Source organism: Lathyrus oleraceus, chromosome 6 (genome assembly GCF_024323335.1).
Source record: "Lathyrus oleraceus cultivar Zhongwan6 chromosome 6, CAAS_Psat_ZW6_1.0, whole genome shotgun sequence".
Classification (NCBI taxonomy): Eukaryota; Viridiplantae; Streptophyta; class Magnoliopsida; order Fabales; family Fabaceae; genus Lathyrus; species Lathyrus oleraceus.
Window position 1 is genome coordinate 334,704,171 of NC_066584.1, and position 23,466 is coordinate 334,727,636.

The window sequence follows — 23,466 nt, forward strand, 5'->3', positions numbered from 1 at the left end:
GGCATGAATATAACTAAAAACATAAAGAATCACTAACATTGGGTTTCTCATAGATTAAGTTATTGCATAATAAAATTCTGACACCAAGAATATATGTGGCCCATTAGCTCAGTTGGTTAGAGCGTCGTGCTAATAACGCGAAGGTCGCAGGTTTGAGACCTGCTTGGGCCATTTTTGTTTTTTTAACTTTATTTTCAATTTTAGATTAGTTTAGGCCATTTAATTTTATTCTTTTTTTTTTTTGCATAAAAGGTTATTTTATTTTTATTTCAACTTTGTTAATTCTTTGATTCATGTTCATTCTTTGATGATGTTCATGATATTTGATTTCATTATAGGTACACTATAGGCTTTTGTTCGAGCCCATAAGGCCCCTCGATTTGGAATACTTTTCGCCACCGGGGTTTCGGGAGCGAGGAACCAGACGGATTGGACAAAAGAGTTGCCTCCTCAAAGGTAAAATCGGAAGAGTCGCCACCAAATTTTATTTGGATTTTCTCTATGGGAGATGAGAGTGGAAATAGTCGGTAAAACCCTCAAAAAGAAAAGGGTGCACACAGGAAGTGTGCTACGGATAAAGAATCGGTCTCGCAACTAAGACTTGGGTTTGGAAATCAGTTACGCAAAGGGAATGTATTATCACCCCTCAAGTCCATCGTACTCCATGGGAACCATTTAGGTTGTCTCCATATATGGGTATTTATTTGTTTATTCTTGTTTTATTTTCTAAAGAGTGTGAAATGATAGGACTTTGGGGGGTTTTGTTATTATGCTCGCCAAGGATTGTGGCCTTTATGCCTACGTATCACTCATCGGCTGATAAGGAATCAGAGCCCCATAGTTCGGAGTAAAAAATGTATGTGTGCTGGTTGATTTTACCTTTGAGAAAATAGTTTTCAGAGTGGTGCCCTAAGGCACACAAAATGAGATTTGATGGGTTGTATTGTTTTTACCTTGAATAAGGGTTTATGAAAAAGGTTTATGATTAGATTGCACTAAAGTCTATGGACGGAGGTGAAAATTCTAGACAACTAGCAAAGCGTGTTGCGTCCAAAACAATCATAGTAAGGTGAAAGAGGTGAGGTTACAAACTCACAAAAGGATGTATGAATTGCTTCAGATGGAAGACAATGAAAGCATAACTGATTTCTTCACCAAGGTTACGAAACTGGTGAATCAAATCAAGGTATGTGGAGAAGTGTTGACATCAAGATATGTTATTAGAAAGATCTTGAGGTCGTTGGCTCCAAAGTTCGACCACGTGGTAGTAGCCATAGAAGAGTCGAAAGATTTGTCAAAACTGACAAAGGATGAGCTTCATGGGATGCTTGAATCTCATGAACAAAGAATGGATGAAAGAACTGCAGGAAAGTCAAAGAGTGATATGGATTTTCAAGCGCAATCAGCAAAAGAAAGGAAAGGCAAAGGAAGATGGAATGACAACAAAGGCAGAGGAGGCTACAACAATTCGACTGGTCGAAATCAGCAAGAAGGAAACTGGTCAAATTAGAGAAAACTCTTGAACCAAGGCAACCAAATAGGTGGTGTTGCAGGTAGAGGAAGAGGTGGTGGTCAAAATCCAGACAAGAGTCACATTCAGTGTTACAATTGTCAGAAGTATGGTCAATATTCTAGTGATTGTCTAGAAAATCAAAAGAATTAAGAAACTTATGCAAAGTTGGTGAAACATGAAGAAGAAGAGACGTTGCTGATGATTATAACAAGAGATGAAGAGAGATTCAAGGACTAGTGATACTTGGACTCGGGATGCTCATCACACATGTTTGGAAGGAAAGATTGGTTTGTCAACATAAAGCCCTCAATGAAGAACATGGTGAAATTTGCAAATGACAACACTCTAGCAGCTGAAGGTGTTGGTGATGTTCTGATTATGAGGAAAGATGGCAAGAGGTCAGTAATTTCAAATGTATTGTACATATCAAGTATGAAGAGAAATTTTCTCAGCATATGGAAGTTAGTTGAAAAGAGCTACAAGGTGTCGATCAAAGACAAGATGATGAGAGTTCTTGACTCATATGAAAGGTTAATCTTGAAGGCTCCAACGTCTCAGAATAGAATCTTCAAGATTGAGCTTAACGTGATAGAGTATAAGTGCCTTGCAACAGCATCCATCAGAGATGAATGGATATGGCATTATAGGCTTGGTCATCTCAATTTCAAAGACATCAGAGATTTGAAGAGAAGAAATATGTTTTTAGGATTACCAGAAATCGACATTCCAAATGAAGTGTGTGAAGAATGTGTGCATCCGAAGCAACACAAGAACAACTTCAGTAAGGATGCAGGAAGCAGGTTGAAGGTAATTCTTAAAGTCATATACTCTTATGTATGTGGTTCTATCTAGGTGGATTCGATTGGAGGTAACAAATACGTTGTTACATTCATAGATGATTTTATTTGAAAACTGTGGACTTACCTGATCAAGAAGAAAAGTGAAGTGATCGAGGTATTTGTCAAGTTTAAATCTATGGTCAAAAGACAAAGCAGTCAAAAGATCAAGATTCGGAGTACTGATGGTGGTGGAGAATATGTGTCGAAAGACTTCGACGCATTATGTGTGAAAGAACGGATTATGCATGAGGTGGTGCCACCCTACACTCCACAATAGAATGGAGTCACATAAAGGAAGAATATAACCATCATGAATATAGTGAGAAAAATGTTGAAAGACAAGCATCTACCCAAAGAATTATGTGAAAAAGTTGTGTTGACTGCAACATATATCCTGAATAGATGTCCGACGAAGAAGCTAGAAGGAATCACGCCAGAAGAATGTTGGTCGAATGTCAAGCCTAGATTGAGTCATCTTAAGGTGCTTTGAACTATAGACACATGCCAGACCAATTGAGAAGAAAACTTGATGACAAGTCGAGTCAAATGATCCTGATAGGATATCATTCAAATTGAGGATACAAGTTGTTTGACCCAGTGAACAAGCAAGTGGTGATCAGCAGGGACGTGATCTTAGATGAGCTTAAGGAATTGGATTGGACTAAGAATGTTAAGAAGGATTTAGTGAGAATATTATGTGATGAACCAGCTAGTGGAGTCGAAAGAGAAGTTCGACAACAAGTTAGAGGTGAAGCAGGCCCAAGCAGACCTCATAGAACAAGACACATGCCTGCAAGGTTGCAAGAATGTGTGATTACATCAGATCATGTGGTCAATGAAGAAGGTGAGCTGGTACATTATGCTTTCTACGCAGATTTTGAACCAGTCAATGCAGTTGAGGCATTGAAAGATTCGAAGTGGGTGAAAGCAATGAACGATGAACTGAAGTCAATCGAAGTCAACAACACTTGGTCACTTGTCAAATTGCCCCAAGACAAGAAGGCAATCAATGTGAAGTGGGTATACAAGGTGAAGTTGAATCCCAAAGGATAAGTGACTCGACACAAGGAAAGACTTGTGGCGAAAGGATTTCTTAAAAAAGAAGAAATCGACTTCGACGAAGTTTTTGCACCTGTTGCTAGGATCGAAACAATCAGGTTGGTTGTTGGTCTAACAAATATGAATAACTGGCAAATGTATCAGATGGACGTGAAATGTGCATTCCTGAATGACCCCTTAGAAGGAGAAATTTATGTTGCACAACCATATGGGTTTGTGAAACAAGGCGAAGAAAGAAAGGTGTATATGCTGCATAAAGCCTTGTACATGTAGGAGAATTGCCATCCAAGGCGCAGCAGAATTTAAAATTTTCTCCATTTAGTGATCCTTACGAATGGGCATGATCAGTGATAGAATCGTTACCTCTTGTGGCGATTCAAACCTTTGGTGCAGATCTCTGATAATGATCAAAACCTTTAATACAGATCCACGGGGCGATCACGAACGTTGAACGATGACAACGTCTCTACTCAGTCCACACGAACGGATTCCTTCAATCGCAGTGCTAGCTGTTATGAATGAAGGCTTTGAGTGAGAGAAAGAGGGAAACAAAATTCCAAGTCTCTACTTGAATTTCTGTCTGAGTGGATTGGAGTGACAATGCTTCTATCCAAGGGGTTCTATTTATAGAACCACTTGTGTGGGCTTCAAGCTAAAAAGCCCACTTAAGTGTATTTTGGCCCATATCTTATAATATGCCCAAAATCACTTAAGTATTTGGTACCTTACCATATTTCGTCTCCCACTTAAGTGCACCGTACCTTACAGTGTTCCTTAGTTACTCTATCTCTCATCAATCCGTCCTTTGTGTGTGACCCTATAGGTTTTCGCGGCGTTGGCAATTATATTAAATCACGCATTTAACATAATAAACAGTGAGCGGTATCTAGCAACACATCACTGCTACCCAAGTCACGAAAATGTCATGTGATCTGACAAAACCTCCTGTGATAATAATTATGTGTATAATTACCCCTTTGCCCTTATGTCTGTATTGAACACAAGGTATAGACCGTGTCATCCTTGTCTAGTTCAATATTGGGCCCATAGACATTTATCCTGTTACGCAGGATTGGCAAATTCCATCTAGGACACTCATGTCCCTTAGCATGCTTCGTGGAGTACCCATCAACTGTCTTTATGGTTATCCAGTTACGGACAATGTTAGATCAGCAATAAAGCACTCGACTCTACATCTAGGATCCATAGTGGTTTTAGGTCGAAGAGTGGTATACACTATTTTCACCATGAGAATAACTTATGACACTTTGCATAACTTTCTATATAGTATTCTCATAGCGGGTCAATCCGGTATAAATATTACTCCTAATATTCATACCTATGTTTAAGACTTGATAACTCTTTATCCATGATCCATGAGATGTGATCATCAGTTTACAAACATAATAGTCTTAATGCTTTAATGTTATCCCACTTCACATTAAAGCTCGACTACGGATACTTTAAGAATAGTGTCCTTATGTTTAATGTGTTCTCATGATTAAGTCACACTTAATACATTAAACGGACTATCTATTCCAGGGACTTTATTAATCAACCATAATAAAGAAAATGCCTTTTTATTATTAATAAATAATTCGATACAAGTACCAAAAGTATTGGCCTCTAGGGCTTACACCAACAGTACATACTTAAACAAGCTCCAAGAGCTTGGAACAAGAAGATAGATGGCTTCCTAAGGGAGAAGGAACTTGTGAAGTGCACAACTGAACATGGAGTATATGTAAGAAGAAGGAAGATCGGATTGTTTATACTATGTTTCTATGTCGATGACTTGTTCATAACAGGTAGCTGCAAAAAGGAGATCGAAGACTTCAAAGGCGATCTCAACAAGGAATTTGAAATGTCAGATCTGGGTGACATCTTATACTTCCTTTGCATCGAATTCTACAAGAGTGGTAGAGGTTTGATGATGCATCAAAGAAGGTATGTAGATGAAATACTCAAGAGATTTGAGATGCAAGATTGCAACCTAACTTCGACCCAAACTGAATCCATATTACAATTGTCGAAAGATTTAGATGAAGATGATGTCGACCCAACCCAATATAGAAGACTTATTGGGTCACTTCGATACCTTTGTTACACAAGGTCTGGCTTAGCATACAATGTAAGTATGGTGAGTAGATTCATGCAGAAGCCAAAGGTATCACATCTAGCAGCGGCGAAGAGGATACTAAGGTATCTGAAAGGAACTCCCGACTATGGCATTTTGTTTCCTGCAGCTGATGAAGGAAAAGAATGCAAACTAGTGGGATACACCGACTCAAGTTGGTGTAGTGATGTTGAGGATTGAAAATCCACAACTGGCTATGTGTTTATGCTAGGTGGTGTATCAGTTGCTTAGAGTTCGAGAAAATAACCAGTAGTGGCATTATCTTCGTGGGAAGCAGAATACATAGTTGATTCCCTTTTTGCATGTCAAGCAACGTGGATGGTGAATCTGATCGAAGAGATAACATCGAAGAGTCATGGAGAAATTACCATGAAGATCGACAATATTTCAGCTATCAATCTGGCGAAGAATCCGATAGTACATGGTCGAAGCAAGCACATCGAAATGAGGTTCCATTATCTTCGAGAGCAGGTAGTATATGGGAAGATAAATGTGAAACATTGCATAACTTAGAATCAGATTGCAGACATCATGACGAAGGGAGTGCAGGTCAAAGTGTTCAGAAGACTAAGAGCTATGATGAATGTAGATAGCTTAGATACTATGAATTAAGTAGTGCGTTGAATTGTAATTCCTTGTGTCGAAGCAGGTTGCTCGACAAAAGCAAGGAAGTGTCGAATCACCTAGTGTCTCGAGTTGTATTAGTATGTCGAAGTATGTTGATTCACAAAGGATTTCGACTTAGGCTTATTTTTAGTAGTATTAACTATTTTAGGCTTTTTTAATTTTGGGTTTTGGCTTAGTGAGTAAGCTAACATAAATCTATAAATAGATTGAGTAACCCTTATTCTTGTAGTGTTGTATTCATAACATTGTACTCACGGAACTTTGCAGTTGCAAAGTGAATAAAGAAGTTTTTCACAGATTGTGGGCAGAGAGAAACTCTATAGAAAATATTCTTCTTCTCCACCGTTCTTTCTTTTCTTTCTAAATTGTTCTTCTCTTTTTCATTATTGTGTAAGTAATAACAATCTTATTCATCAAGATTGATAGAATTTCTTCGTAGATTGTGGTGGATTTCCAATAACAATTTGATAGTTTACTCATAATCTAATTGCTCTATATCTTCTTTTTTTTGGATTATTGTTGTTGCTATAACTCTTTCCTACCATTTTTCTTTATACTCTTTTGACATATTCATCATTTTGGTCCCTTTATAACATCCACATCAAAAGTTTAGAGATAGCACCGAATTTGTTCAGCAGGGATACTAAATTTTAAATGAAAAAAATCTTGAAAAGTTCCAAAATAATTACCGTAAAATTGTCGTATTCATAATGAAAAAGTCAATTAGCACTACACAGTGTGTCAGACAACCCCACCAAAGTGTTGTTTTATTTAACAAAAACTCAGTACTTGCAAAATAGTACTACATATTAAAATGTTACATTTTCTTGGTAAGACCGTGGCAATCACTAGACCACACTACCAGGAGTTGAAGTGGAAAGATCAGCACAAGTGAACCCACCACTTACAAGCTTGTTAATCGCATCCCTAAACTTATAATAATCCTCAACTTTATTATACACTTGATAAGAAATTCTAGCATACCCAGTAACACCTCCATCTTCCCCAACTCCATCCCTAAAATAAATAGGAACTTCGACCTTAAAAAAGTCCCTCAAATATGTCCTAAGATTCATAGCATCACAATCACTCATAATCCCCAAACCAGATGGCAAACCAACCATAACCATACTTGCACTCATATGATGTGGTGTCCCAAGATGTGTCCCCCAAGCTTCCACCAACATTTCACCCATCTGAATAACACAATCATGATTCCTCTTTTTTATTCCTTCAATTCCACCTTCAAACCTATTCACAAATTCCATAACAGTGGGAACCACTAATTGAGCACTGTAATCTCTATTCCCAATCCATGCACTTTCTATTGCTAATCCATTTCCGTACTCGTGTGACACTACAGGGTGATGCAAATCAACTGAATTAACCGATTTACGCGCGTAGATAAAAGCTACCGAAGATGGACAAAAGAACCACTTATGTAAATTGCTAGTGTAAAAATCTGCTCCGATTTCTTGCATGTCGACGCGCGGGATGCATCCGATCGCGTGAGCCGCGTCGACGAAAACCTGATCAACACTTTCTTCTCTACAAATCTCAACTAACTTCTTCACCGGAATCACCACGCTCGGCATGGAAGTCACGTGATCGATAACCGCTAACCTAACTTTACTATTGCTACCTTCTCTCTTTACTTTCTCCAGCGCGTGACGAAACTCGCGAACGATTTCGTCTTCGGAGGTGACCGGGAAGGGGAGATGAACCTCGATAACTCTTCCACCGGCGCGTGTGACGTACGCTTCGATGGCTTTTTTGACGGAACCGTAAGCGTAGTGAAGCATGACGACTGCGTCTCCTTTGTTGAACCTTCCTTCATGGAAAGCCCAGGTGGCTTGCTGAAGGACGATAGCGGTGGCGGTGGAAGCGTTATCGACTATGGAGATCTCGTCGACATGGTTGGCGTTGACGAGTTCTTTGATGATTGTTCGGGAATGGAGGATTCCTTTTTTGAGGTAGTTGAAGTAGAAGTGATCTGGCTGACGGAGGAACTTGAGCTGCCATTCACGCTGAGCTGCGAGGACGGAGGATGGACAACAACCGAAGGCGCCGTTGTTGAGACGCGCGACGGTGGGGTCGTGGTGGGAGAATTCCGATTGGATTTCAACGTCGGTGATCGGAGAGGGAAGGAGTTTGGGTTTCTTTGAAACGGTGCCGTTTTTGTGAGTTTGATCGTGGAAAGCCATTAGAGAATGAGAATAAAAAACAGAGTGGTGAGATTAGAGGAAATACAAAGTCATGACGGAATAAGCAACTAAAATGCCGATAGTGGCCATTTGTTTATTTGTTTTTATAATTTTATTATCATGAACGTTTGGTTTTTTTATTCACGTCTCCATCTTTCACTATACATAGTGCATAGAACTATGTTGACAGCCATTAATATTTTGTTCTTTCTGTCATCGTATTTGATGTCGTGTCGTGTTTCACTAACTAACTATGATTAATTAAATCTAACTAGGTTGGTTTCCTTTTCTGAACATAAACCTCCTTAATCGGCTAATCTAATTAATTAAACATGGTTTATGAAACTTATCTTATCTCTTTTATTCACTCTCCACGCAGATTCTTTATAAATTATTAAGGGATAGTTTTCAAAACGAAACGAAGTGGAACTCTCATGTTAGTTTGGATCTTTCAAAACAAATGGAACCGGAATGTAATGGAATCAATGAAATGAATATTATTCTATTGCTTTAATATTTTATGATGGAATATAATAAAAAATGTTATTCCATCTAAATGGGATGACAAAAATGAGACTAAATAATGAAATTGGATATAATTGCTTCGATAAAATATAGCATTATTCTATTCCATTCTGCATCATTTCATCAAAACAAACATGATCAATTTGAGTCCAACATATATAAATTATTGCATGTCAATCTTGAGAGATTGGATTAATGGTAAAGATTTGAGTCTTGAAATTCCTCCCTTTAAATTAATCTTAAGTTGAAATACCAAAATTTCAAAAAAGAAAATTACAGATCTTTTTATGTTTCTTTAAGGAAAAACAATCTTTTAGATAAAATTGACCATTCCTTTTGTTCTTTTTAACAAGGAAAATTGGATCATTTCAAATGACGTTGAATAATTGCTTTCAAACAGAAGCATGGAAGTCAATGTACCAATGTACTTTAGACTCTAGAAGAAAAAAATGTCTGGGGCTTCATTTTCCACTCATTGTCAATTTTGATTAGTACTGTCCATGTTAACTGAATCATTTCAATCAAACCATTTTTTAAGTTAAGGTTTATAAAACAAATCATTATTTCAGAAAACCGGTTTAAATTTGTGAAATGGATTCAAACTGGTTTGGATCAGCTGGTTTTAATTAAAACTCAAATTTCAATCAAACAATGAACATCACTGGTTTTATGAGTGAACACCAGTAAACAATGTAGTTTCTGTCAACGTCTTCGATTTCCAAGATTTCCACCGGTGTCGTCATTTAATATCGCTGGTTCTGAAAACACCACAGCCAAACAACATTTTCTTTGAGCATCGAAATTGAATGCCTCCAATTCCTTGAATGTCAAAAACCACTGCGATCTCTAGAAATATTCATTGTTTCACACAAACTATTTGGGCAGTAGTAGTTACAAAGGCACAAAACGACTCACAAAAATATTAAAAGACACGTTAGAATTGATTATCATAACGAATTGTGCTCTTCCGATCATTCAAAAACAATTTGGAAAGGCGTGATGACTGAATCAGAGAGAAATTGGTTTGTAAGCTCATTCACAAAATGGTACCTGGCTTAATGTGTCTTTTAATATTTCAAAGTTAAGGCGCCTTGCACACAATTTAGTAGAGAATGTTTTGCAAGTGTAACCACTCGCCAGTCGACCGCCGGCAGCATCCTACTTGTCAGTCTAGGTCACGCATCCCTTTATGCTCTCAATCCTTCTCTCTAACTAACAATCCTTTCTCGTCCTCTTTCTGTTGTCCATATCTGTCACAACAGCACTAAACTTCATCTTCTTGCATGCCGTTGTGATTGATCACAAGAATAATTTTATTTCATTTTTTTGTCCTCACGGAACTGGATTGCCTACCTTTAGGTAGCAGATCCTTTCCCTCTCTCTTCTATCTATTACCACTAACTGCCCTATTTTTCTACTGTATTTCCCAATTCTTTCCAGAGTCGATCCATAAGGACAATAATTGTCATTCACAAGTCCATAAAATCATTATGGTACGAGTGTTTTGGGGGTCTCCTACATGTTAAATTATGTTTATTGGGGTTGTTATATTTAGTGTCCTAAAAGTAGCCTTGATGAACTTGTCATATAAATTACAAATAACTAGAGTTCAGAAGTATTAAAAGATTAGTTAGAAAAAACAAAGTATAAAACATACTTTTGCAAGTGCAATAGCTCCAAAACTTATGAAAGTAACTAGCCTAATTTTGCCTCGTGATGCCATAAAAGGTTCATCTATACCATACTGGTAGCCCTACTGATGTAGATTACAAAGTTAAAACAGTAATACAATTTCATTCATGCAACGCCTCCAAATTTTATCATTTCCGTATTTCTGTATGTGGGGGAAAAGGGGAGTTACCAACAGTGCTAGTACTTTTTATTGTCATAAGCAGCTATATTCTGGGGCTCACATTCAGGACTAAACAAACGAACCAGCAAAGCTGTGCTTGAACTTACGGTCACAGCTCCACATGCAGCCCAACGGAGACTCCTTGGAACTGTAATTCGAGGACCTGCATGACCAGCAAAGTAAAAGTTCGATGAACTGGAATGAAAGACCTAGGGATTGTGAAAAATGGGGTGTGAACTTGTGATAAATATTTTTCTACTATTAAAAAATATATGAAGTGTGAATATGTAAATAAATTCAATACAAGTGAAAGTACAAAACAAGTTGTTGGGAGCATCATCTATTCGTGGAAAGAAGAAAAATATAGAACGAAATGAGGGCTTACAATGTATATTTCATTTGACATATACACCAAAGACCAAAGATACGGTATGAAGGGAAAGAGTTAAATGATATTTAAAATTTCATAAAATCTTTTTAAGACGAAGTCCTTCCATCCAAGCTTGGGAGATGGGTGAACCGAAAACTACCACCCTCATTTTTCCTGCCACTCTCTTGCATTGAACTCTGCGTTTGAGTGTGTGTGAGCGTGAGAAGATTTGAGTTTGGTCTAGGTTGGATTAGTTTAAAATTTATGGGAACTTCTCAATTAAATTAAGTTGTAAAATAATCTTTGTAACCTAATACTAACACCCTCATTTTTTACTACGAAAATTTATTACTTATAAAAACTTGAGGTTATTGTGAGATTTAAAAACAAAAATATTTTTCAGTAAGTGTTTCTTGAAAAAGCTGTCTGAATTGACTCTTGAAGCATTGAAGAAGATGCTAATATCTATTCTCAATTCAGTTGCAGTGAAACAACAGTATGTAAAGGCATAAAGACCAGAGCAGAGAATTGCAATAGTCATGTTGGCTTACAGTTGATAAAGTGATTTTGTTGCCTTTTTTACTTATTTTAAGTTGGCAAGCAAATGCACCATAATGCTGTATTTGCTTTGATCATCATCTTCATGAAAGCAATGTTAAGCAGCAATATTGTATGAATAATTAAAAACAAGGACTAGATATATGCAAGGGCTCAAAATTTATAAGTCGTAACCACATACTAACAAGAAATTTATAACAGGAATCATGCAATACATATTGGAAGACGCATCAGAAAGCAGAGCTTAAGACATTTATATATTAGAACTGAACTTTCAAAAGCTGTAGCCTGCAAGAACTGAGAAATAGATGCAGAACAGAAATAAAGCAATGACAAAAAGTAGAACGAACCATAATGCATTCGGCAAAGCACCCAAAATCCCAATGCTCCACCAACACTAAAGATTCCGGCTGTATGTCTCATTAGTCTAGAACAGGGTTTTGCATCAGACCTCATGACCTCGCCATCAGAATAGCCTAAGAAACGCCTTAGTGACATTGTATCAGTTACCTGCAACGACAGCGTATTAGAACACCCAACTCTAGCCCATGTGGATCAGGACCAAAATTTTCACAAATCTGTGGCCTACACAGGCAGCCCATGTACCTTGTCAATAAAACTTTTCACGAAAACAAATTGGCCAAGCTTATTCTATGGGCCATCCCACTCCAAAAGCTCAATGTGTAAATAAACTAAAAGTACTTCAAAAAATTGAAAAAATGTAATTCAAGAAAATGCAGTCTTTGAGTTTTAATATTGCAGTACTAGACATTTTTGTGACAGAAAAATTGCAGTACTAGATACAGTAAGGAAAGCCTCTCATATTATTATCACCCTCTGAATTACAAGAACAGAACACTAAACAAAAATTAAAATCCTAGTAAATAGCTGAAAATAAAAAAAGTGTGGCACCAATTTTGTAAAGCAAAATAACATTTAGTATCATTTGTTTACCTGCGAGAGCCTGGCTAAATCTCGGTGGTGGTACCAGTATTTACTCTGCAATAGGTCATACATAACAACTGAATTACAATGGTCAAGCAAGCAATAAATTTTAAAATAAAACTAAGAAGCAAGGGGAGGGGGGGGGGGGGGGGGGGGGGGGGGGGGGGGGATAGAAGTTGAACAAGGCAGAGAAACCTATTTGGCACAAAAATAAACAGAAAGTAACTCATCCCGAGATGATGAAATGTGTGACAAATAAAAAAACACAAGCCTCTTGATGTTTTGGCTAGTTCCAAGTCAGGTACCAAGAGACAAAAAAAAAAATTCAAATTCAGATTTCAACTAAAAAAAAGCCTTGCTTCCTTGGCTAGTTAAAAACTTAAAATTTACAAGAACAAACCACAAACTAACCACCAAACTTAAAATTTACAAGAACAAACCACAAACTAACCACCGCCATTGGCTAAGATAAGTTCCGTGTTAAATCATTACAACCTACCCCCATTTAACATGCTTACAAGTTACAACAGGAACTTGAGATTAGGCATATGACATGTAATTGGCATTGTGAAAAGTAGTGACATTAGATAGGCATTACTTAATTGGAGCAACACATAACCAAAACAAGAAGAGACATTGGATAGGCATTACTTAATTGGAGCAACTCATAACCAAAACAAGCATTCAATCAAAACTAAAATCTCAATAGCCTTTGTTCGCAACACCCTTAATAACATCTCTTTCCAAATAAAACGGAATTGCTTTAGGATGCCAATAGCACAACCATCTTCTACATCCCATCCCATTCCAAACAAACCAGCAATAATTCATAATTCTTTTGACACTAAAAGGCAGTGGGATGTGGGAGTTAATAGAACAAACAAAAGTCCCACCATTCTACAATTCTCAACCAAGTAGCTCAAACAAAAGTTCCACCATTCCAACTCTAACAAATTGGGAGTTATTAAAGCAAACATTTACAATCCAAGAAAGAAACTCGTTGAGACATTTTCACAAATAGCTCATAAGTGTGCATATCAAACAGTTACAAACATTAAGAACAGTTTTCATCCTTTCGAAATGAAACTAGAGAATCATAGGATTCTAATAACCAAATATTCACTACACCATCATCGGAAAAATCAAAACATTCAGTAAGGGCTTAGCGGGTTAGAGAGTTATAGCACCTTACGGTGACGAATTCTGAAGCCTTCACCGCTGAAATGGAAGTAAATTATTGTTCTTTCTACCTGTTGTGGCGTGGTTCACTTGGATTTGATATCGTATAGAAGAAGAGAACCCAGAAAGTTGCAATATGCACTTGCTGAGAGTTACTCTTTCTCCACTCAATACCGAGACTATTTCTTTCTTTTTTTCTGAAATACTTCAACTAATCATAATAAAGTAGTAATAGTTGATGTTTATTTTTATAAATTTATTTTTAAGGAAGAAAGAATTTATCTATATTTTTATCCTAATATTAATTATAAGTTATAGAAAATATAATAGTTATGAGTATTATTGATAAAAAAATTTAATATAATTTTTCTAAAAAATATTAATATTATATTAAAATATAAATATAAATAAATTTTCCTCTTAAAAATTGAATTTTAGAACTTTACACCCATTTAACTTTTGAGATATCTCATCAACGAAATTTTTTTAAATAACCAAGTTTTTTAAGTAAATTTTCAAAATATCCATTGGTTGAAAATATTTATCAAAATAACTACTTTTCAAAAAAAAATTAAACAAATGCATCTGGTGCATTAGTGCATCCAATGGAAATATTATACAAAGGCCACTAGGAGTGACACATTCATGTCCTATGCGCCACATGCAATGGCGCATGCATAGTCACTCAGCGGAGGCGTCAATGCATGTGGCTATTGCTTTCGCACTCCATCTATAAATACAGCATGACCTTTAACCTATTTTTCACACATCTTCTTACTATCTTCTTCCATTTTTCTTCATTCTCCTTTCAATTTTCTTTAAAATGTCTTCATATTCATATATGTGTCCTTATACTCACAAGAGAAATGTCGATTTAATTTTTTCAGTAATGCAGCCTCCGATGAAGATCCGATTTTGGAATGTAGATACGTTCGAACATCTTAACATGACCTTGAACCGTTAGTTAGATGTAGAAATTGCAGAGGGTGAAAAGATCAGAAGAATTCAATGGCTTGATACCATGTTCAACCAAAATGGAGAAGTTCATTTCTAGGTGAATGTTAAAACTGACGGAGACGTTAACATGATAATGTATACTTCTCACAAAATTGTTTTGATGGTTGTAATCGCATAATTATGTTGTTTATTTGTTGCATTTGTTTGTGATGTTAATTTACTGTTGTAGTTGTTTGTGTTATTGTTTAATTCTTGTTTAAATTATTATTTAAATTATTGTTTAATTGTTGCTTTCAAGTTATTGTAATTGAATCTTATGATATTTATTAAATGAATGTTGTTTTAAATATAAAGCAAAAGGGTTACAATTAAAATTATGTTGTTGTGTTTGATCCAGCACTGGGATAGTTTGTACAATTATGACCGGACTGGCGACATGAACTACATAATCTAACCATTTTGTCCGTGGTATTCATTTTGGTTCGAATACGAGTGTTGTTTGGGCGGTCCTTTTTCTTTCTTCGCATTATTTCATTGTGCCAGAGTATGTCCCCTTGATATGCAGGTCAATAGTCCTCTTTTACTACCACCGAAAAGTTAATTTTGTAAACATTGCATAAGTTTATGACTTTATAAACGGAAGATAGTAAGTTGGAAGGATCATGTTGAAGCTTTGAACATCCCACTATGACATGGGAGCAGGGCATACGAAAGGCTTGGAACTTTTCGCAGTCGCACCAACCTCTATCTAGTTTCACTCGATAGTGTCCCCTCAACATGCCTTCATTGTGATCCATTGACTCAACAACATTGTACCAACCTTTAGTACGACCAAACACTGTGACCACATATGTGTTAGCTTTGGTAACTTTCTCTTTAATGAATTTCATTGAAGCATCACTAAACAACTGCCTAGATTGTAACACTAATCTCCATTTGGAATATTTGATCTCAAACAGTGCCCTTAGCCTAAAATAGGTTACTTGCACTAAATCGGTTATTGGTAGGTTTCAGATGCCTTTGAAGACAAAGTTCATTGAATCCACGAGATTTGTTGTCATGTGGCCCCATCGTTGGCTATTGTCGTATGCCCTAGTCCACTTCTCCAATGGAATATTGTCGATTCACGTTACTGCATATGTGTTTGACAATCTGATGTCTTCGTAGTAGTGTTTGAAGGAAGGTTCTGTTAATGCATACACTACGTTGACAACCTTCTTCCGCAACATTTTGTCTTTGATCTCCCGCATAAAATTTTGAGCAATATGTTTAATGTAGTAGACATGCATAGAAGGAGGATCCTACCAGTCATTATCAATGTTTTATAGGCACTCACAATTGATGGGTGTCTGTCTGAGATCAAACATGAGTTAGGCTGAGGAGCAACGTGCAATCGAAGATTTTTTAGGAAAAAACTTCATCCCTCAGCAGTCTCCCCTTCAACTAGTGCAAAGGCGGTTGGAAAATGTTATTGTTGCCATCTTATATCACTGCCATCAGTAGCATTCATTTATATTTCTCGTACAACCATGTATCATCAATTTGTATAATAGGTTTATAGAAAGCAAAACCTTTGATGCTTGGTTGATACGTCCAAAAGAGTCAATGGAATATGCCATTACCACTAACACAAGTCCCGTCTGGGGTATACGCCGACAACGTTTCCAAATTGACAATAGTCCCTGGAGCATAATGCTTAAGTGCCACCAAGTATTTTGAAAGTTCTTTGTATGACTCCTCCCAATTTCCAAACACTTTTTCAATTGCCTTAGTCCTACCCATCTATGCCTTCCTGTATGATGGAGTACAGTTGTATTGTGTAACAATATGCGAGATTATTGTACTCACCTTTAACGATGGATTGTCGCTAATGACAGATAGAATTCCATCGCATATTAACTAAGAGTTGAGTTTGTGATGGTCTTGCATCGGGTTTGTGATTAAGCATGTGTGAACTGGACTCATAGAACCTATCTCCTAAGAATCACTCCTCTTCCGGTAAGATGCTGACAACCGGAACAGATAGAGCTCATTACGACAATAGATCTTATACCTCATTGCATTAGTTCAATCAACCCTATAATTTGCTGATAATTCCATGTGATACTTTTTAATGGCTCTGACATAGTCTTCTTTTGTGCAAAATTTATTTCCTTCTTTCAATGATCCTTGAATTTGCACATAAGGATTGTGAAATATATCTGACGAAGGTTCATCTGCACCCAAATTCAAGTTTGTCATGTGTTGAGGTAGACAATATACATGACTAGCTGGTAATGACTCTTGCTGGTTGTCGATAGTTTCATCGTTCACCATTTCATCAACCAATAACACGTCTTCTTCTTCTTCCTCGTCAACAACATCAACTTAAGCTTGTTCGCCGTCATCAGTTTCACAAAACACTTGTGACAGATCAATGAACTGAGACAATTGATTTTGTTGTGCTAAAATATATAACTCAATATCATTTAACCCAGGTTATTCATGACTGAGAAACATATTATGAACATTGTCATCATCTCGAATTTATTTTATTTATTTCAATTTTATATAAGTATAACATATAAAAATAAAAAATATATATATTCAAAGCATGCACCACATGCAATGGCGCATGATCTTCATGTCATAAAGCATGTGACAATTGCATTGACTTCATCTGCATGAATGCGCCATTTCAATTGGCGCCTTAGTTCAATGTCAATATGCATGCGTCAATCCAACTGGCGCATGCTTTAGAGGGATGCATGAAAAGTGGTTATTTTGGTAAATACTTTTAAACAATGGTTATTTTGGAAATTTAATTGAAAAACTTGGTTATTTTAAAAAAAAAAATCTCATCAACGTATATAATTAAAAATTAAAAAGAATTTTATAAAAATCACAAGAGAATTTCTCAAAATAATCACATATTTAGAAAGAGAGGCAATCGAATATAAGTATTTATGATAATCACGATGTATGAAATTTTTAAAAAATATTTAGATCATACTTATACACATAATGGAAAATTAAAATTCATTTTTAAAATGTGAAAAAATTGTAATAAAGATAGAAGTAGTAATATTTTAACTAAAGTTTGAAAATAAATTTTCAGATGAATTTAATGATTAGTACAAAGGATGAGTTAATTCAGATTTATGTAATCTGAACTCGGTTATGAAATTTTGGTATCAGATATGAGATGTCGAAGGTAATGTCACGACACTAATATCTGAATAATACAAACAGGATAAAAGATAAGGAACAATAATGCAAGAGACACAAGCAATTGTTAACCCAGTTCGGTGCAAACTCACCTACGTCTGGGGGCTACCAAGCCAGGAAGGAAATCCACTAAATAAAATCAGTTCAAAGACTCTCAGTAAACAACTTCAAGTTACAGTCTTTTCACCTAATCTCTACCCATGTGACTTCTACCTAAGAACTCTTAGATATGAGATCCTACTCACTCCCCCTCAATCACAACAGTGATATAAAACAAGAATTACAATGAAAAGAAGACACTCTTCAAAGACACACACTTGATCTTACTTAAAAGCTTCAATCAAGTAGACACACACTCATGCTTAAAAGCTTAGAGTGATAAATTACAACTAAAAAAACAGACCAATTCAATCATCTATTGATGAATTGAATGACTTACAATTCACACGACCATACAAGACTAAAACCCTTATTCTCTCTCAATATTTCGTTCGTTATTTCTTGTGTATAAAATCAGGTTTTCCATATCCTTTTTATAGAAGCAATTGCCTGGGCTTGGACATCATAAAACCCTAAAACTATTTTCCATTCATATCTTCTCATGACAGTTGATTAGATCTCTTTGGAAAATAAGTTAATCTCGTTGTAATTACTGATTGATAGCGTGTTTAATCATCTCATCAATCATACACAGATTAGCATTAAAAATGCAATCACATAATACATAATATTCAGACTGAATGTTCTGTATACAGATGTCATGACATCGGGTCTGACATCTCAGTAAAATCCTGCATAATCACATTTTAAACATCCAGCAGGTACATGTTATCTTATGTCAAGACACCACATGTGACAACTTGTGAACACTCTAGGTTTTACCAAAATTGCTGCCAACACAAGAACCAACAAACTCCCCCTTTGGCAAATTTTGGCTAAAACATATATCAGTCCATTTGTTCACAAGAGTAAAAACGTATCAGCAGTTAAGCAGCAACAGAAGTAATAACCACACAATTACTAGCTATAATAGCAACTAATAATAAACACACATTAAACACATAAGTGCTTCTTCTCCTCCTAAGTCTGTTCTACACAGACATCTCCTTCAACAACAACAACAACACCTGTAACATTCAAAATCACCATCTGACACCTCTTTCAACATCACCTGTACAACACAAAACATTATTTTGTTCAACATCAGCTGTCATCTGTTTAGCCTAGCTACTTCAGCACATATTAACTGCAACTCTCCACGTATTAACTGCAGCTCTCCATATATTAACTTCTCCCCCTTTTTAGTCAAAATAGACCAAAGAGACCAATTAGACAAAATAAATGTCAATTAGTCCAACAGAGAATGTCACATAGAATGTTATAACATATAGAATGTTAAAACATAATGTCAGGTGTTACAGAACCATAATTATACACAGCCATATAATCTGAGATAAAAAGAAATCCAGAGAAATCACAAAGAACCCAAAAATTACATCAAGGCATCATAACAAGACTGCCTAAAAAAACATCAAAACATCAAAGCATCCAGAACAACATCATAACAGGGGGACCATCTTCACCACAACTCAGTCTGAGGAGCTAGCATCTTCTTCACCTTCAGATCCAGAACTGCCACTAGATTTGTCTTGAGAATCAGACCTCTCACTTAAGGTGTGTGCATCTGTTTCCTTGGCTTCACCAACATTATCCATATCTCCTTGCTCCAAGTTATTAATCAGAACCTCTAAAGCCTCTTTCCTAGCCTTAGCCACCCTAATCTCAGTCTCCAATTCCTTACAGGTCTCTTTCAATTTAGCAATCAGGCCACCTTGAGAGGCTAGCTTCTTCATTGCAGATGTCATGACAATGTCATTGACATGACTGCCTTCAAATAACTTATAATGACTGACAATGGAGGCTTTATTCTACTGGGGATATCACTTGTGCTTAAAATACCAGGTTGCTAGCTTAGAATTATCCCACAAATAATTGAGGGAAAGGCAATTGGCAACTTCACTGCATTTGTGGAAGCATGTCTAATAATTTGTTCAAACATGAACCTTCCATAATCAAAGTTGAGCTTGGTTCCAATAGCATATATTATCCTTCCAAGAGCATTAGAGATTGTTGAGATGTGGTTTGTTGGTACCCAGTTGGCTGACCCTATCTTATGCAAGATAGCATATTTTACAGTTAATTTACCAGCAGAGAGATGCTTTTTGCTTGGTCATTCCTTGACTTGTCCAGCATTGATTGTCCTATAGACTTCATTGTCTGTGGCCTCTAATTCAACAACACCTTTTGTTCCTCTTCCTAGGAGCTTATTGATCACAGTAAGGGAGAACCTTACACACCTTCCTCTAACAAACACTTTACAAAACTCTTTGTTGTTCTTGTCAGCAATATCCTCCGGGATGTTCACCACAAACTCCTTAACAAGACCTTCAAAACATTGGGGTAATGCACTAACTGTTTTCATTAAACCAGCAGACTTGATCAAATCCATAACCTCCTTCACTTCCACATCATCCTTTCCTTGTTCCCTTTCCACAACTACTCTCCTCTGTATAACAAATTTCCACTTGGCTGCACCATCTTCCAGATGGAAGGAAATGTTATCCAAATGCACAGCAGCAACCTTGGTAGGGGATTTTCTAACAGTTTTCTTTTTGGCAGGAGAGATGTCTTGCTTTGTGAGTAGGTTTAGAACCAGAAGATGAAGGATTTTGTGACATCTTGTTGAGCTTGTGAAAGAATTTGTGTTACCCTGGCAGAGATGGTCGATACAGTTTGATGAAGATGGAAGTGGTTGTGCTGAGGTTGAGTGAGAAAATGGTATAGATGGTAGTTCTAATACTAGGTAATGATTTACCATAAATGGGGCACTTTCTTTTAAGTGGGCAGACAATATTTTTATTACCTTTTTCACTCCAAATTAATTGCTATAAATTCTCATGAATACAAATCCCTAATTTCCCTCTTAAACATTCAAATTGATTAGCATCCAAAGCCTTTGTAAATATGTCAGCTAATTGCATTTCAGTAGTAACATGCTCCAGGGCTATGATTTTCTCTTCCACTAGTTCTCTAATAAAGTGATGATGAATATCAATGTGCTTTGTCCTGCTGTGCTGAATAGGATTCTTAGAAATATTTATAGCATTCAGGTTGTCACAGTACAATGTCATGACATCTTGTGTGACATTATATTCAGTCAACATTTGTTTCATCCAAACCAGTTGAGAACAACTACTCCCAGTTGCTATGTATTCAGCTTCAGCAGTGGATAGGGACACACAATTTTTTTTTGATAAACCATGATATCAAGTTGCTCCCCAAGAAGAAACATCCTCCTGATGTGCTTTTCCTATCATCAGCACTTCCAGCCCAGTCAGCATCACAGTATCTAGTCAGCATGGATCCAGAACCATGAGTATATAACATCCCATAGTCACTGGTGCCATCGACATATTTCAGTATCCTTTTCACTTGGTTTATGTGACTAACTTTTGGTTCAGCTTGATATTTAGCACAAACACCTACAACAAAGGCAATGTCAAGTCTACTTGTTATGAGATATAACAGACTTCCTATCATGCTTCTGTACAGACTTTGATCTACACTAACACCATTTTCATCTTTGGAGACTTTCAAATGTGTAGGAGCAGGTGTCCTTTTATGACTTGCATTCTCCATGCCAAACTTCTTAACAACGTTTTTGGCATATTTGCTTTGAGATAGAAAGATAGAATCTTCCATCTGCTTGACTTGTAGCCCAAGAAAATAGGTCAGCTCTCCAACAAGGCTCATTTCAAATTCAGACTGCATTTATTTAACAAAATGTTCGACCATCTTATCTGACATCCCACTAAACACAATATCATTCACATATATTTGAGCCACCATGAGTTTTCCTCCTTCATTCTTAACAAATAGGATCTTGTCAATACCTCCCTTCCTGTATCCATTGTCAATGAGGAACACTGTGAGTCTATCATACCAAGCCCTAGGAGCTTATTATAAACCATAGAGGACTTTCTTCAATCTGTACACATGATTTGGAAGATTTGGATCTGTGAATCCTTTAGGTTGTTCAACATATACTTCCTCATTTAAGTAGCCATTCAAGAAGGCACTTTTTACATCCATTTGGAACAGTTTTAAACTTCAGAATACATGCCACTCCAAGCAATAGTCTAATGGACTCAAGGCGAGCTACAGGGGCAAATGTTTCATCAAAATCAACTCCTTCAACTTGAGTGTATCCTTGTGCTACTAATCTTGCTTTTTTTTAGTAACCACCCCTTGTTCATCAGATTTATTCTTATACACCCACTTTGTACCTATGACATTTATTCCTTCAGGTCTAGGAACCAGTTCCCATACTTCATTCCTCTTGAATTGACCTAACTCCTCCTGCATGGCATTGACCCATAACTCATCAGTCAAGGCTTCCTTGACATTCCTAGGCTCAATCTTGGACACAAAGAAGCCATGTGAGATCACTTCCCTTGATCTAGTTGTGACCCCTTTATTTGGGTCTCCTATAATGAGATCTTTGGGATGATCCTTCTGAATTATGATGGAGGGTCCCTTGTTGATTTTGTCATCGTCAGGTTCAGCTTGAGGGGGTTCACTCTCATTATTTTTGTCTGAGACATCAACTGGGGAATCAGTTAGAGATGTCTCAACATCGTCTGTGACATCAGTCTGTTGATCATCAACCACTACATTGATAGATTCCATCATTACTTTTGTTCTGAAATTAAAGACTCTATAAGCTTTGCTGTTTGTTGAGTAGCCCAGAAATATTCCTTCACCACTTTTGGGATCCATCTTCCTTCTCTGTTCACGATCAGTCAAGATATAACATTTACTGCCAAACACATGGAAGTATTTGACTGTAGGTCTTCTCCCTTTCCAGACTTCATATAAGGTAGTAGGAGTCCCTTTCTTCAAGGTTACTCTGTTATGAACATAGCAGGTTGTGTTCATAGCTTCAGCCCAAAAGTGGTAGGGCAATTTCTTAGCATGAATCATAGCTTTGGCTGATTCTTGAAGGGTTCTATTTTTCCTTTCCACCACACCATTTTGCTGGGGAGTAATGGGAGATGAGAACTCATGATGAATTCCTTCTGATGAACATAATTCAGCAAATTTGTTGTTCTCAAATTCCTTCCCATGATCACTTCTGATTTTGGCAACTTGACTTTCCTTTTCTCTTTGAAGTTTTAGACAAAGATCTTTGAAAACTTCAAATACATCAAATTTTTCTCTTATAAAATTAACCCAGGTGTATCTGGAGAAGACATCCACCACTACATAAGCATACTTCTTCCCACCAAGACTTTCCACCTGCATGAGACCCATCAAATCCATATGGAGAAGTTCCAGCACTCTAGAAGTGGTGTCATGTCTGAGCTTTTGATGTGACATCTTTGTCTGTTTTCTAATCTGACATTCTCCACAAATTCTTCCTTCATCAATCTTC

General features: G+C 36.7%; 2 protein-coding genes and 1 non-coding gene across 3 annotated transcripts; 1 reads left to right on the forward strand and 2 right to left on the reverse strand.

Moving 5' to 3' along the window:
• The first annotated feature begins 97 nt into the window (after window positions 1-97).
• Window positions 98-171, forward strand: TRNAI-AAU (transfer RNA isoleucine (anticodon AAU)). The gene has a single exon. It is a non-coding gene; the product is annotated as a tRNA-Ile (tRNA).
• A 6,745-nt stretch (window positions 172-6,916) lies between these two features.
• LOC127091461 (probable L-cysteine desulfhydrase, chloroplastic) lies at window positions 6,917-8,516 on the reverse strand. The gene has a single exon (XM_051030104.1). The coding sequence runs from the start codon at window positions 8,377-8,379 to the stop codon at window positions 7,024-7,026; it is 1,356 nt and encodes a 451-aa protein (XP_050886061.1). The 5' UTR covers window positions 8,380-8,516; the 3' UTR covers window positions 6,917-7,023.
• Window positions 8,517-10,507: 1,991 nt separating this feature from the next.
• On the reverse strand, window positions 10,508-14,067 carry LOC127091462 (uncharacterized). Its single transcript, XM_051030105.1, has 4 exons — window positions 13,817-14,067; window positions 12,639-12,683; window positions 12,035-12,194; window positions 10,508-10,919 (listed from the first exon to the last, which is right to left on the reverse strand). Exons 3-4 carry the CDS (start codon window positions 12,180-12,182, stop codon window positions 10,774-10,776), a joined length of 294 nt encoding a protein of 97 aa, XP_050886062.1. The 5' UTR covers window positions 12,183-12,194; window positions 12,639-12,683; window positions 13,817-14,067; the 3' UTR covers window positions 10,508-10,773.
• Window positions 14,068-23,466: the final 9,399 nt, after the last annotated feature.

What these genes read in the sequence shown, in the direction of transcription:
- LOC127091461 (XM_051030104.1), bottom strand. Translation starts at nt 8,379, where the DNA reads ATGGCTTTCCACGATCAAACTCACAAAAACGGCACCGTTTCAAAGAAA.
- LOC127091462 (XM_051030105.1), bottom strand. Translation starts at nt 12,182, where the DNA reads ATGTCACTAAGGCGTTTCTTAGGCTATTCTGATGGCGAGGTCATGAGG. An exon ending in GCTTTGCCGAATGCATTATG is followed by an intron (nt 10,920 to 12,034) that starts GTTCGTTCTACT and finishes CTGGTCATGCAG; the next exon opens with GTCCTCGAATTACAGTTCCA.